General features: G+C 44.1%; 1 protein-coding gene across 2 annotated transcripts in view; it reads left to right on the top strand.

Annotated features, from left to right (window-relative positions):
* The first annotated feature begins 275 nt into the window (after positions 1–275).
* Positions 276–16,344, top strand: part of HNRNPLL (heterogeneous nuclear ribonucleoprotein L like) — a 41,650-nt gene continuing 25,581 nt past the window's right edge. The window contains exons 1-3 of one of the 2 annotated variants that reach the window (XM_077814269.1): positions 276–587; positions 13,062–13,180; positions 13,971–14,208. In XM_077814269.1, coding sequence (XP_077670395.1) covers positions 399–587; positions 13,062–13,180; positions 13,971–14,208 — 546 coding nt within the window. In that variant the 5' untranslated portion in view covers positions 276–398. Of the gene's footprint in view, positions 588–1,226; positions 1,232–13,061; positions 13,181–13,970; positions 14,209–16,344 lie in introns of those variants that run through there. The other variant, XM_077814270.1, reaches the window with a different exon arrangement.

Raw genomic sequence — 16,344 nt, 5'->3', positions numbered from 1 at the left:
GGCGCTCGGCCCGCGAGCGCACGGCACGCGGGGCTGCCCCGCCCAATCAGGGCCATGCGCGCGCGCGCGGGCCCGCCCGCCGCGTGGGCAAGCCGCCCCGCGCGCTCCCGCCCCCCTTCGCCGCCCCCGCCCAGGCTTTCCCAAGCCGCAGTCACCAGCCCTCGGAGAACTCGCGCAGGGGGGCGGGCGTGGCTCGCGGCGCGTGACGGGCTTGCCGCTCGGCCAATCCTAGCGCTCTCCTCCGGCAGCCCGGCCAATCGCCGCCCGGGAGCGGTTGCCTGGCTGCCGGTGCCGGAGCAGGGAGCGGCGCGGGACGTCGCCGGGGCTGCTGCTGCTGCTGCTGGCCGCGGCCGAGCCACCCCGCCCCGCTGTGTGTGCGCCGCCGGGCCGCCGTCGCCATGTCGTCGCCGTCGTCGTCCGGGGAGCAGTACGAGGAGGAGGAGGACGGCGCCTACGAGAGCCAGGCCAAGCGCCTCAAGCCCAGCGCCGCCGCCGAGGAGGGCGAGATCGAGTACGGCGGCGCCGAGGAAGGCGAGGGCCGGCGGGAGAAAGCGGCGGCCCCCCGCGGAGGGGGCTTCTCGGGCGGGGTGAGAGCGGGGCAGGGTTCCCACGTCCCAGCCCGAGAGAGAGGGAAGCGGAGGCTCTGGGGCCCCGGGAGGGGGGGGCTCTGGGGCCCCGGGAGGGGGGGGCTCTGGGGTCCCTGGGGGGCAGGCGGGGGGGCTCTGGGGTCCCTGGGGGGCAGGCGGGGGGGCTCTGGGGACCCGAGGGGGGCTCTGGGGTCCCTGGGGGGCAGGCGGGGGGGCTCTGGGGCCTTGGGAGGGGGGGCTCTGGCGACCCGAGGGGGGGCTCTGGGGTCCCGGGGGGCAGGCGGGGGGGGGGCTCTGGGGTCCCGGGAGGGGGGGCTCTGGGGCCCCGGCGCGGAGCTGGCTGGTACGGACTGTGGAGGGGCAGGAGGTGCCGGGGAGGATTGCGGGAGAGGGTGATCATCCCCCCACAAGTGGTGGGGCAGGAGGTGTTTCAGGGAGTTACTGATTTCCCCCTCCCCCCCCCTTTTCCATGTGGAGAGGCAGGAGGAGATGCTGATTATTCCCCCCCGGGGGAGGAGGAGGAGGGGCGGCGGCGATGCTCACTATTCCCCCTTCACCATGCGTGCAGGAGGGGGCCAGGCCCTGCTCTAGTCTGTAAGGTGTAGATGGTCTGCTTTTGTGTTCCTAGGACTTCTCTATTCATGGTGAGCTCTGTTGCCATTTGGGGTATAGCCATCGTAGACCTTGTGCCTGCTCTTTGCTGGCTGTAGCTATAAAAGCCTGGAAGGGGAGAGAAGGGTTTTTTAATCCTGCTCTCTTACATTTTGTCTGGCAAGTTTGGCAACATACGCATAGATTAAAAAAAAAAAAACAACCTAAATCCTTCTCCTTCAACACATATGTTTGAGCGAGTGTGGGGTTTGTTATCATTCCATTTCCCCCTGGCTCCCATGTGCTCTGTGTACCTACTTATAGCTGAATAGTGAAATGAAATCACTGTTCTCTGAACCCATTAATATAGGTTAACCCTGCTTTGGTGTCTTCTCCACAATCCTGTATTGGGTTTGTTAGTTAACTATCCAGTTTATTAATTGATGTGAAATTTTCTCTGCATCACTCTTCACGGTTGGAAAAAGGATCGTATGGATGCTCATTAATGTTCACTGGAAAATCTTGAAATTTGGGGAGCCTTTGGATATTCCTTGTGTTAAAACAAATTTGTTCTGCATCAGAATGTAGGAAACTGAGTTTAGTGTTGTGATTGTTTGTTGTGGGTTTTGATTTTTTGGTATTGTGAAAGAACTTCTGCTGTTAGTATCCCTCCATCCAGTAAACTTTCCGATGGAGATGATGATAACTCTAAATCAATGAGAGAAAAAGTTCCCGAAACAAACTGCGGTATTAATACACCATTGATGAAAATTAACTCTTGAGTACTGTAATTGACTCCATGACAAGCTTTAATGCACAATTAGATGGCATTTCTGTGTTTGGATGTAACATGATAACTTTTGAACTCTGCATCTGATAAGTCCAAAATATTAGGGAATGTTCTAGAGGCGTCAATGGACAGAACCCATATTGATTTTGATGAAAACTGGAAAAAACAAAAGTGGGAACTGGGGGACACATGGAGGCCCTGGCATCTGGTTAGCACACCCATCCGTTTCACCGTATAACTGTCTAGACTGAGATCAAAGAATTGGTTGATGGGAGCTGTTAACACTTTCCAGCATAATGCCCCATCTCAGCTCTGCCCTTCCAGTACAATTTTAAAATATTGACCCCATTAAAGTTGTCTTTGAGAGAGAAAGAAAGAAAGAAAAAAAACTATGGGGGCGTCGGAATGTTATGGAGAGCAGGACGGCACATAGAACCCCTGCCATGAGGGCAGTGGAGAACATTAATATGGTAGGGATACAGCCCCTAGCACGTGGCTGAAGAAGGACTGTGCGGGTTGTGCGGGTTCACTCTGGCATCAGGGAAGAGAGGTTTCAGGGAGTCTCTGAAATAATGGAGATGGGAGGGTGGCACAGCTTAGCTTGTGGTAGGCAGTAGGGGAATGCAAGTAGTCCCTGGTTTGTGCAATGTGCTTGGCCTACAGAAGCAACAGCGTGCAACCCTCTAGAGCAGGGGTCGGCAGCCTTTCAGAAGTGGTGTGCCAAGTCTTCATTTATTCACTCTAATTTAAGACTTCACGTGCCAGTAATACATTTTAACATTTTTAGAAGGTCTCTTTCTATAAGTCAATAATATATAACTAAACTATTGTTGTATGTAAAGTAAATAAGGTTTTCAAAATGTTTAAGAAGCTTCATTTAAAATTAAATTAAAATACAGAGCCCGGTGGCCAGGACCCGGACAGTGTGAGTGCCACTGAAAATCAGGTGTGCCATAGGTTGCCTACCCCTGCTCTAGAGTATAAATAGTGGAGGGGGGGAGTTGCTTGCTTTACAACTTTGCTGTATTTGTCATTTTACCTTTGGGATATTTCCAGAGGAAACAAAAAAAGAGACAAAGTGGTGAGTAGAGAAAGGAACCTGCAGTGTAGGAAATGTGGAGCTTGATGTATCAAGGAGTGGAGTGGTCTGGAGAGGATAATCTGGCTGTAGCAGGGTAAGAAAAGGGGCACAGACAGGCGTACAATGAAGAAGAGAAGAGTGAAGAAGTAAAAAAGCACAGAGAGCTAAAGTGAATACTGAAAGGGAAAATATATGCTGGAGAAAGAAGAAGAGTGTAAACAGGTGAGACCAACTGGAAGACAAAAAATGTAATAGAAACAAATAGCAAATGTTAAAAGATTTATAGAAAATCTGAATTACATTTTTTGAAATAGTGAATTGAGGACTAAAGGTGGGGAGACAGTAAAAACACAAAAGGAGGCAGACCTAAAACATTATTTAAAGTAGTAATGTGACTCTATGCCCAGGTACTTCAGCAATTCAGTGAAGTTGCTTCTGGTGAAATCTTTATATGTGAACCTTGTTTGTGCCTCAAGTGCTGGGTTACGTCAGCTCTTGATGCTGCAGTTCTACATAAGTGCTCTCAGCTTCAATCATATAGTTATTTTTATTTTAGTGGCTTCTTGTTGGAGGAGGGCAGGGGGAGCACATCATGTCTTTGTCTTATCACACAGCCTTGAGTGGGTAGAGAAGGACCCTATCTTTCTAATTTTAAAAAATATTATTAATCATATTTATTATGGTATTGCAAAGGGCCAGCCGAAAATGAGGTCCCATTGTACTTAGCATTGTACAGACAAGGAGTAGTAGATGGTTCCTTCCCCAAAGAACTTACAATTTTTAATAGACAAGACAGAAGGGTTATAACACACAAGCAGAATGAACAGTGTGATGGTGGCAAATGTCATGCTAGTTCTACTCTTTTTTGGGGGAGGTTTACTTGAGGGGGGATAAGTTAAATAGAAAGGTGAGGGGGGCAGGGGAGAAGAGGGTAAGAGGGGCAGGTGGGAAGTGAAGCTGAGACAAAGAGACTGAGGGAGAGTCCAGAGGGAAAGGGTTGGAACAAAGAGGCAATCAGCCCAGGGCAAAGAAATCCAGTCAAAACTGTAGAACTATACCAAATAGACCAGAGGTGGGCAAACTGTGGCCCACGGGCCACATCCGGTCCTCAGGACCGTCCTGCCCAGCCCTTGAGCTCCTGGCCGGGTAGGTTAGCCCCTGGCCCCTCCCCTGCTGACCCCCTTCCCTGTAGGTATGTCGCCGCGCGGGCAGCGTGGTTTGCGCCTGCCCACCTCCCAGGCTTTCCAGTAAGCCTGTTGTGCCGCTCTGAGCGGCGCGGTAAGGGGGCTGGGAGCGGGGAGGTTGGATAAGGGGCCGGAGGTCCCAGGGGACAGGGAGCGGTTGGATCGGGTGGAGGTTCTAGTGGGTGGGTGGTCAGGAGACAGGGAGCGGGGGGAGGGGAGGTTGAATGGGGGTGGAGTTCTGGGGGAGGATAGGAGGCCCTGGGAGGGGGCAGTCAGGGGACAAGGATCGGGTGGGGGGGGGAGGGTGTTCTCAGGGAGGCCGTCAGGGGGTGGATAGGGGGCAGGGGGCAGGCTGTTTGGGGAGGCACGCCCTTCCCTACCTGGCCCTCCATACCGTTTCACAACCCCAATGTGGCCCTTGAGCCAAAAAGTTTGTTCACCCCTGAAATAGACAGTGCGTCTACTATCAACTGATGTTCTGGAAATTAAAAGCTAAATGATTGAATTCTCAAATTCAGTTTTATTTACTGCTGAGTAAAGTTGGTAATACTAATCTAGTCTCCTGGATTTGGTTCAGGATAAGATTGTCGTGCCTGGTGGAACTGCTGGTACCATCCTAGGAGGCAAAGGAGTTGGTGCAGAGAGACCTCTGTGTAAAAAAGAGAACGTTGATAATGATTATAATCTCTACATAAACCTGCAAGGCTTGTTTTCAGATGGAGTCAATCTGAAAATGCTATAAATAAACTTCAAACCAGACTCCAGTGAGAGACTGTTGAATTGGAATTCATTTGCAAATTGGATACAATTAACTTAGGCTTGAATACAGTCTGGGAGTGGCTAAATCATTATGCAAGGTAACCTATTTCCCCTTGTTTTTTCCTCTCTCTCCTCTCCCCCCCCTCCCCCCCCCCAGACATTCTTGTTAAACCCTGGATTTGTGCTGGAAATGGCCCACCTTGATTATCATACACATTGTAAGGAGAGTGATCACTTTAGATAAGCTATTACCAGCAGGAGAGTGGGGTGGGGGGAGAGAAAACCTTTTGTAGTGGTAAACACCCATTTTTTCATGGTTTGTATGTATAAGAACATCTTCTGTATTTTCCACAGTATGCATCCGATGAAGTGAGCTGTAGCTCACGAAAGCTTATGCTCAAATAAATTGGTAGTCTCTAAGGTGCCACAAGTACTCTTTCTTTTTGCGAATACAGACTAACACGGCTGCTACTCTGAAACCTGCATTTTTATGTTGCTTAGCTGCCTTTGCTGGTGCTGATATCTGTAGGTCAAGATACGGTGACCACTAGAGCATAGGAACTATAATGGCGATGTCCTGAATAGCTGCGGTATACATCATTGACATCGATGACGGCTTTTTCAGACCATTTGTGTTTCTTTTCTTGTACTGATAGCTATTTAAGGGGGAGTTCAGGGGTGCCACAGTAGTTTGACAACTGCAGCGCCTTTCACAATAGCTCAGCTATAATCTATATCTACTGTCCTGGGTAATCATTAGAATGCTTTTTGAACACTTTTAGCTTTTGCTTCAGCATATACCATGAATAAGGCTAAGATTTTGTCACGGTTATTTTTAGTCAAAGTCACGGTCAGGTCACGGGCAATAAACAAAAATTCACGAAGCCCGTGACCTATCCGTGACTTTAATAAAAAAATAACTGGGGGCAGAGCTAAATATGGGAGAGGAATGGAGTCCCATGGTGGGGGAGGGAGAAGGGACTGACAGGCCAAGACCCCCGGCTCCAGCAGCCGCAGAGGAGGCTGCAGCCATGGGGAGCACACAGCCCCCCACTCTGGAGGTGGCCGCAGCTGCAGGACAGGGGCGCATGGCTGCAGCTGGAGCTCCCACCATGAGGCTGGGGTGTGCAATCCCGGCTTCAGCCACAGGGTTGGGGTGCACAGCCCCAGCTGTAGCTGCTGGGCAGGGGTGCGGGGCCCCAGCTGCAGTCTTCCCCCTCACCCCCGCAAATCACAGGGCAGGGGCTGTAGGGTCCTGATTCCAGCTATCCAGCTTTCAGTTGCAAGCTCTTGCAGCAGGGCAGGGGTGCACAGTCCCACCTCCAGCCGCTGCCTCAGCTGCTGACAGCTGAAGTGGAAGAAGTCACAGCGGTCCGGTAAAGTCAAAGAATCCATAACTGCCTTGACCTCCGTGACTAAAATCGTAGCCTTAACCATGACTCTTCTGTAGGTTTTGTGGATTCCTGACTTAGGGCTGAACTACGCACAGTTCTTGTACTGCTACAACAGTGGTTCTCAAACTTTTGTACTGGTGACCCCTTTCACAGAGCAAGCCTCTGTGTGTGACCCCCCCTTATAAATTTAAAACACTTTTTTACATATTTAACACCATTATAAATGCTGGAGGCAAAGCAGGATTTGGGGTGGAGGCTGACAGCTTGTGACCCAGTATGTAATAACCTTGTGACCCTGTGAGGGGTCCGACCCCCCAGTTTGAGAGCCCCTGTGCTACAACTGTATTGGTTTAATTAAAGCAGCACAACCCTCATGTGGACACAGTTATAAGAATAGCCATAGTGGGTCAGACCGGTGGTCCATTTAGCCTGGTGTCCTGTCTTCCACCAGTGGCTGGTGCCAGATGGTTCAGAGGGAATGAACAGAACAAGTTAATTATTGAGTGATCCATCCCGTCACCCAGTTCCAGCGTCTGGCAGTCTCATAGACTTTAAGGCCAGAAGGGACAATCATGATCATCTAAAAGAAAAGGAGTACTTGTGGCACCTTAGAGACTAACCAATTTATTTGAACATAAGCTTTCGTGATGCATCCGATGAAGTGAGCTGTAGCTCACGAAAGCTTATGCTCAAATAAATTGGTTAGTCTCTAAGGTGCCACAAGTCCTCCTTTTCTTTTTGTGAATACAGACTAACATGACTGCTACTCTGAAACCTATCATGATCATCTAGTCTGATTTCCTGCACATTGCAGGCCACAGAACCTTGGTCATCCACTCCTGTAATAGATCCATAAGCTCTGGCTGAGTGACTGAAGTCCTTGAATCATGTTTTAAAGACTTCAAGTTACAGAGAATCCACCATGGATGGTGTCAAGTATCGGGGTAGCCGTGTTAGTCTGTATCTACAAAAACAACAAGGAATCCGGTGGCACCTTATGCCCAAATAAATCTGTTTGTGTTTAAGGTGCCACCAGACACCTTGTTGTTTATTAGAGAATCCACCATTTACTCTAGTTTAAACCTGCAAGTGACCCATGCCCCATGGTGCAGAGGAAGTGAAAAACCACCAGGGTCTCTGCCAGTCTGACCCAGGAGAAAATTCCTTCCTGACCCCAAATATGGTGGTCACTTGGATTCTAGGCATGTCATCAAGAACCTAACAGCCAGTTACTTGGGAAAGAATTCTGTCTAGTAGCTCAGAGTCCTCCCTGTCTAGTCCCATCGCCGGCTGCTGAGAGTTATTTGCTATTAGCAGTCGCAGATGGGCTACATGCCATTGTAGGCAGTCTCACCATACCATTCCCTCCATAAACTTGTCAAGCTCAGTCTTGAAACCAGTTAGGGATTTTTGCCCCCACTGCTTCCCTTAAAAGTCTGTTCCAGAACTTCACTCCTCTGATGGCTGGAAAACTTGGTCTAATTTCAAGCCTAAACTTGTTGATGGTCTGTTTATATCCATTTATTTTTGTGTCAACATTGGTGCTTAACTTAGATAACTCTTCTCCCTCTCTGGCATTTATCCCTCTGATGTATTTATAGAGAGCAGTCTTTTCTCCCCTCAGCCTTTGTTTGGTTAGGCTAAACAAGCCAAGCTCTTTGAGTCTCCTCTCAGAAGATAGGTTTTCCATTCCTCTGATCATTCTAGTAGCCCTTCTCTGCACTTGTTCCAGTTTGAATTCATCTTTCTTAAACATGGCATGGGAGACCAGAACTGCACACAGTATTCCAGATGAGGTTTCATCCGTGCCTTGTATAATGGTACTAACACTTCCTGCTCTCTGCAGGAAATATCTCACCTGATACATCCTAGGATTGCATTAGCCTTTTTCATGGCTGCATCCATATTGGCGGCTCAAAGTCATCCTGTGATTGACCAATACACCCAGGCCTTTCTCCTCCCTTGTCACTTCCGACTGACAAGACGCCAGCTTATAGCAAAAATTCCTGTTATTAGTCCCTAAGTGCATGACCTTGCAATTTGTGCTATTAAATTTCATCCCATTTCTATCTCTGTAGTTTTCGTGGTCATCCAGATTTTCTTGTATGGTATTCCTGTTCTGCGTACTGGCAATACCTCCCAATTTTTTGATATCTTCAAATTTTATTAGCACACTCGCACTTTTTGTGCCAATGCAATTAATGAAAATGTTAAATAATATCGTTCCCAAGACCAATCCTGAGGAACTCCACTAGCAGTCTCCCTCCAGCTTTACAGTTCACCTTTCAGTATGACCTGTTGTTGTCTCCCCTTTAACAAGTTCCTTATCCACCTTTCAGTGCTCATATTAGTCCCCATCTTCTCCAATTTAACAAATAATTTCCCATGTGGAACCATATTGAGTGCCTTACTGAAATCCAGATAGATTAGATCTACTGCATTTCCTTTGTCTAAAAAAAATCTTCTCAAAGTGAGATATCAGGTTGGTCTGGCACAAGCTACCTTTTTGTAAAACCATGTTGTGTTTTATCCTGATTTATCATTTACCTCTTTGTTCCTAACTACTTTCTCTTTCAAAATTTGTTCCCAGATCTTGCATACAATTCAGGTCAAACGAACAGGCCTGTGGTTTCCCAGAACACTTTTTCCCCCTTTCTTAAAAATAGGTATTATATTGGTAATTCTCCAGTCGTAGGGTATGACCCCAGAGTTTATGGATTCATTAAAAATCTTTGCTACTGGACTTCCAATTTCATGTGCCAGTTCCTTTAATATACTTGGACACAGATTATCCAGGCCCCCTGATTTGGTCCCATAAAGCTGTTTTAGTAATTTCTACTTCCATATCCTCATTTCCAGTCAGTAGTTTAGGGACACCCAGAGCATGAGGTTGCATCCTTGACCATGTTGGCTAATAGCCATTGATGGACCTATCCTCCAGGAACTTATCTGAGTTTTGTTTTGTTTTTGTTTTGTTTTTTAACGCAGTTATGTTTTTGGCCTTCTCGACATCCCCTGGCAGCAGGTTCCACAGGTTGACTGTGCATTGTGTGAAGAAGTACTTCCTTACATTTCTTTTAAATCTGCTGTCCATTAATTTCATTGAGACACCCCGGTTCCTGTGTCTTATTCACTTTCTTCACACAATTCATTATTTTATAGACGTCTTTCATATTCCTCCCTTAGTTGTTTTACTTCTAAGATGAACAGTCCCAGTCTTCATAATCTCTCCTTAGATGGAAGTTGTTCCATACCCCTAATCATTTTTGTTGCCATTCTCTACTTTTTCCAATTCTAATATATCTTTTTTGATATGGGGCTACCAGTACTACACTCCATATTTTAGGTGTAGGTGTTCCATGGATTTACATTGTGGTATTATGATATTCCTGTCTTACTATCGATCCCTCTCCTAATGCTTCCTAACATTCTATTATTTTTTCTGACTGCCATTGCACATTAAGCAGATAAGATATAGATATAGATATATAAAATATTGGTATAGCTTATTCTTGTAGAGATACATTTATAGCAGTAGAAAATTGTTGAGACCAGTCCTTACACCCAGGGGTGTCATCTTGTTGTATCCTCATACTGCTTCCCATCACATCTGTGCACATCTGATTGTCTGAATATTCGCAAGTGGGGCTGAATCAGGAGCTTTCAGGTAGGAGTCCTGTCAGCCTTAAAGGTTGCAAATCCTGCTAAACACCTCTTACACCCATGGTAAGAGACTGAGATTTTTGTTACCTCTTTCCCACTCTTTCCCCAAGGAACTTTTGCCAGTATTATCCCTGAGCTGCTACAAGTACTGTGTCTTTCTGTTCTGTGGGTCCCTCCACATTTTATGCATGGGGATTCTTGAGCATTAATACGGCTTTTATTCCCCCTCCAAACCTTCAGCTCCATCTGCAAGAGGTTGGTCTTCCCGTGTGACACTGGATAAGGGGGAACTTGTGTTTTGGGAGCCACTTGGGCTAACCAAAATAGGGATGTCTGCAGGAGATAACTTTGGCTGCCCAGAGTCATTGTCAGACTGAATGAGGTGCTGACTGGCTGGGTCTCTGTGACGCAGCTGGCCTTCTGAGCACACTGATATAATTAGGCTTGGCAGAAGCTGGTTTTTATTTTTGGCAGATGATGATTTTTAAGCATTTTATTTTTATCTATTTTAAATTTTCACATTTGTGCAAACTTATGAGGTGTAGACAATAATGTCAGACATTGAGATTTTAAAAGTTAAAGCTTTATAACCCTTAAAACACAAATTGCCAACATCTTGTGTTTAAAATATAGAAAGTAAATCTCCTTAAATCAAACTCTAAAAAATTGTCAGGTGGCATTTTTTTCCTTTGCCTATCTGTAATTTCAATGATTATCCATGGAAATATTTTTTTCATTGGTTTTTGTGTATGGTGGTGCTGTCCATGACTGGAGTAGAACTAGATTTGCTACCAACCAGCAGGAAAGAACAGAAGAAAGAACAGAATAAGAGGAAAATAGAAACTACTGTGTATTTCCCTCAATGCTCCACAATCTTTAAATGCCTGCAGCTGAAAGCATAATAATCTTCTGTTTAATTTTATATCTATCGCTTTAGACCTCAAAGATGCTGGATTTAATTCAGGAAATTGTTGTAGTGATTTATGCAAATATGATTAGTGCTCTTCCCCACAATGGCCACCACCACTCGTCTTCAAGAAACACATGTTGCAGTTTAAAACAATATAATCCTTCAAGTATCTACAACAATCTGCAACTAAAACTAAGATTACAAAGTAATTTACTCACTGGCTGTCCAGAGTTTGCAAATTCTGAGGTTGCTTATAAGGATTTCAGTGTCAAAGCCATTTTCAGTTTGTAATTGCAGATATTGAGGACAGTAATCTTGGAAATATTACTAACGCCTCAAAAATCAGTTGTTCAAAGGGGAGAACTCTGGATTTAAAGAGAAATAACAAATCTTGCTTTTGCAAGAAACTCATGTTCAATGTAGTTACTGCACACCTACAAATAAGTATATAATCCACTGTAAACCCACATCTATTTTAAACTTGCAGTCAATGTCCTTGAATTTGCAGGCTCAAAAAAACGTTATAGGAAGGGAAGATAAGGACTTCTTGAACTATAAGAAAGACAATCTTGGAAGCTAATTTATGCAAAACTCTTTATTAATTGCTTATCCTGAGGGGGCTTGAGGACCCCAGGTCAAGGCATCTACACCATAATTGGAAGACATTACACTTTTGCATGGATATATTTCCACAAAACAGACCTGGTTAAAATTATATTGGTTAACTTGACGTTGCACTAATCTGTAGTGTGGTAGGAGTTGACCACAACAGCTGTTTGTGTCACAACTTATTTAGTATGCCTTTAATATCTAATTTTTCCTGCTATTTTTGGATCTTTCAATGTCTGTTCCTTCTTCGGTTTATTCATCTTCTTTGTCTTTGGGCTGAAATTTACCATCCTTGTTCTTATTTCAAGGATGCACAGGGAAAGATTAACTAAAAATTACCACCTGAGCTATTCAGTCATGCATAAACATGGTGATAGTGCTTAAAGGAAACCTGCATGTTTTTGTGCTAATGACCTGGCATATACCGTTCTCAATGCAGGCCGTTTGTGGGGGATGGTAGTGAAGGAATTGATTGAGTAATGAAATTCTTTGATAACGTTAAGCTCTGAAAATCTTCACTGTGGGAGTTATGCTGTGTCATTGAGACACTAAATCTTTTTAAAAACAACGGAGTCTTGTGGCACCTTAAAGACTAGTGAAAGCTTATGCCCAAATAAATCTGTTAGTCTTTAAGATGCCACTGGACTCCCTGTTGTTTTTGTGGATACAGACTAACACGGCTGCCCCTTGATACTGAATCTTTTTAAAGTAGTTAATCACAGAGGTGTGTACAAATGCCCCCTAGGATCAGAAAATAGGATATAAAATACATAAAAATTTGGGGGTTATTTAAGTGCTGACTCCTTAGGTGTAATTCTGATTAAGTGCTGATGTAGCCCTCAGTGATGTGAGGAAAGTGCATAATCACATAAAATACAGGGCCTGTAGTCAATTAATTGCTTTTCTTCCTGTGTAGTGTGAGAAAATGCTGTTGAAACTCAGATCCTGTCTACAGTAGGAAAATGACCCACAGTGGTTCAGATTTCAGTAATGGATCTTCTCAGTCCCCCTTGTCCTCTCTGCATATCACCAACAAAAATTGGCTTAAACTAGATTGGAAGAATATTTAAAAAAAAAAAAAGTTGTTCAGGCTTATCTGTGCTTGCATCCAAATAATTTTCCTCCGCAGTTGAGGAGAGTTTATTCCACAGTAGAAATCTTTTGTAATCTATGGTTCGCTTCCTTGTATAGACAAGGTCTTACTAATGCAGGTGACCAAACTTGGAAACTGGAGGCTTGGTTAGCTGGTTAATTTTTAAGGGAACATCAATACCCAACTCAGCAACATGCTTGCTCTGACTCGCTTGACTCTGTGTGTGTGTGTGTGTGTGTGTGTGTGTGTGTGAGAGAGAGAGAGAGAGAAATTGACTTGTTAGATCTTGTGGATGGAGGCACTTTTGCTGGGGGGAGGTCAGACATTTATTTACACATGGTTAATTATAGCTGTGTTTTAAGTTCTGGAATAAACTAGAAAATTTTTGTGCTTTTGTTAGGATGTGGGTGGAAGTCATCACAAAGTTTCTGTTTCTCCTGTTGTCCATGTCCGAGGACTCTGTGAATCAGTCGTAGAAGCGGACCTTGTGGAGGCTCTTGAAAAATTTGGAACCATATGGTATGTTGACTGTAGTAAAACCATGTCTCTGGTGGCTTAAGGCAGGTTGGGAGCTTTGGTGGTAAGATTGCTTTTGAGAACAAAGCTAAATGATCTGCTAGACTTGTAATGACATCCCTAATCTCAAAATGGCCATTTTTATCAATAATTAAGTCACTAGCACAGGAACACTGAACTTCTTGGCAATGTCTCTAACTGTGGGCATGGTACTTTCTATACACAAGATGGCTAATCAAATAAAGTCTCGTTACTGTACATTCAATGCTGCATGTCTGCAGTCAGACTTTCAATAGTTAGCTATAAGAATAGTTATGCTAGAGTTACAGGTTTTTCGCACTCTGATACTGTGTCAAAGCTTTGATCTCTTTTTGCCATTTTCACTTGACCATCCATGACCTTTTACTAGCTACAGTTTAAAAACATTTGTTTTGGAAGTAAAATCTTCAGCTAGTTATAGTTCTAGCAGGGCTAGTATATGATTCATATCAGCTAGTTGTGAACATTACAAGCGTTAGTAGACTAATATTTAACTCTTTATATTCTGAAAACACTGCTTGTTGCTTATCTAACTTACTGATAAATTGTTTAACTTTTTTGTAAAAACGTACTTTATAATTATAGTTACATGAATTGGTTTAGGGAATGGAATGAAAGTTACTAACTTATGAAGGGAGACCATCTGTCTTACACTAGGGAATTTTTTTAAAAATGATCATTGTTCCATTTATGGCAAGCCATCTTAAGAAAAAGCATATCAGGAGAACTTATTCTGTGTTTTTCTACTGACCAGCTATGTCATGATGATGCCATTTAAACGCCAGGCTTTGGTGGAATTTGAAAACATAGAAAGTGCCAAGAAGTGTGTGACATTTGCAGCAGATGAGCCAGTGTATATTGCTGGACAGCAAGCTTTTTTCAACTATTCTACAAGCAAAAGGATCACTCGGCCAGGGAACACGGATGATCCATCAGGTGGAAACAAAGTTCTCCTATTATCAATTCAAAATCCTCTCTACCCAATTACAGTGGTATGTTTCTTTAAATTTTTTTTAAAAACCTCTCAACTTCACTTCCAGTGCATACCCTTTATTGTTATAATTATGTAATGTATTTATGTGAGTCAGAAGAATTATGGATATCCATTTAAGCTTTCTAATATGCAGTCAGTTTTGGTGTATTTTTTGTTACAACAGTGAATTCAAGTTAAGCATGTACATATCAGACTTCTCCAGAGATGCAACCAGTACTTAGGATGCATCCATTTGTATGAAGGTACAGTTTATAAGACCCTGTTCTGTATATCCAAAACATTGGTTATGCTTGCAGAAAGTAAAACAGTCTGATTTACAGGTTTGACTAATTGGAGTCAGGAGTATTTGGCACTCCTTTTTAATTTTTTTTTTTCATTGATAACCTTGCCCTTTTCCCCTAAAACTAGCTGCCTCTTGCTTGTGCACTCATAAAACTTGCTAGCAGTTAATATGCTCTAAGTACATAGTACATTTTTAGTAATATTTGCTCAAGGCAACTATTAATATTCTATCAGAGCAAGTTAGTATGAGCAGAAAACAGTCCAACAGAACTCTCTCAATCACAAATATTCCTAATGGCTTAAAAGCTGAATGACATTCCCCTTGTTAAAGTAATAGTTTCTGAAAGACATTACAAAAGTATGTAGCAACTTAATATTTCAGAATTCTGGCTACTGAACCCTTCAGACATTGCATAACACTTTTGAAGCACGATGGGATGAGCACAGCTATTACGCAGTATCTTTGAAGACTTCTGTTTTGTGAGCTCTACACTTAACCCTAGCAGGCAATCTACTAAAATCCTAAGAACAGCCACACTGGGTCAGATCAATGGTCTGTCTAGCCCAGTATCCTGTCTTCTGACAATGGCCAATGCCATATGCTTCAGAAGCAATCATCGAGTGATCCATCGATGATTACTAAAACTTAATTTAAAAGTTACAACTACTTGAACATATATCAGACCTTTATATTCAAGTGTATTATTCTAAAAAAATCCCACTTTCTCTTTATTCCCATTACAGGGGATGAGAACCTGGAGTCTTGATCATGGGTGTTCTCTCACTATTTAACTGGCTTATTTTCTGGCCATCAGTTGATCTGCTACGTTAGAAACCAAGGCAACAGATTGTGTGGGTTTTGTGATGTCATAATTTGTCATTGCATAAAACATCCCTCTTTACTTTTGATACTTTGACATGTTGCATATTGCACTGGCCTGGGTACAGCTTCTCATGCGAAGAGTAGTGGAAATACAAGGTGCTCTCTTACTTGTATCTTTCCCCTTTCTGGAGATGAAATTCAAGTCCTTTTCATCATTCAGCACTACTCTCAAAGGCTGGGGCTGAAAATGTGGCTTTTATAAATTATGAATTAAACTTTGAATGCCATGTGCTATAGCACTACAAAAACATAATTCTTGCAGTCAAAGGTTTTCTCTGCATCCAGTGATAGGACAGGAGGGCCACCTGCAAATACTTTGGTTTAGGTGAATAAATTTATTACTAGTATTATCATAGTGCCTCAGAGCCCTGTTCATAGACCAGGACCCCAGACCCATTGTGCTAAGTGCTGTACAAACACAGAACAAAAATATGGTCCATGTCCCAAGAGCTTACGATCCAAGTATAAAACAAGAGACTACGGTGCCGGGGGGGGAGTACAAGGAAACAGTGAATCTGGCGGGCAGAGGACTCAACACACCAACAGCCTAACCATGATCAAGTTTTTTATGGACATCACAGCAGAGGAGAGTTTTGAAGGAGGATAATGAGTTAATTTTGCAGGTGTTTATAGGGAGCTCGTCCTGGACATTAGGGGCAGCATGGGAGAAAGCATGAAGGTGCTTGTTTGACAATTTAACGAGGGGCCGATCAGTAATGGAAGTTGACATCTCAACAGCAAATGAGAGATGATAGGATGGGGATAGACTGTAAAGAGCCTTGAAAGTGAAGGCAAAGCAGCTTATGTTTGATGTGATAGAGAAGAAGGAGCCAGTGGAAGGATGTGAAGAGTGATGGCACAGTCAAAACAATAGCTAGGAAAATCTTTCCAGAAGTATTCTGAATAGATGTCAAAAGGGCTAGGTTGCATTTGTCAAGGCCAGAGAGAAGAGAGTTTTCGCTGTGTGAA

The sequence above is a fragment of the Eretmochelys imbricata genome, chromosome 3 (genome assembly GCF_965152235.1).
Source record: "Eretmochelys imbricata isolate rEreImb1 chromosome 3, rEreImb1.hap1, whole genome shotgun sequence".
Taxonomy (NCBI): domain Eukaryota; kingdom Metazoa; phylum Chordata; order Testudines; family Cheloniidae; genus Eretmochelys; species Eretmochelys imbricata.
This window is presented reverse-complemented; position numbering and strand designations above follow the sequence as displayed.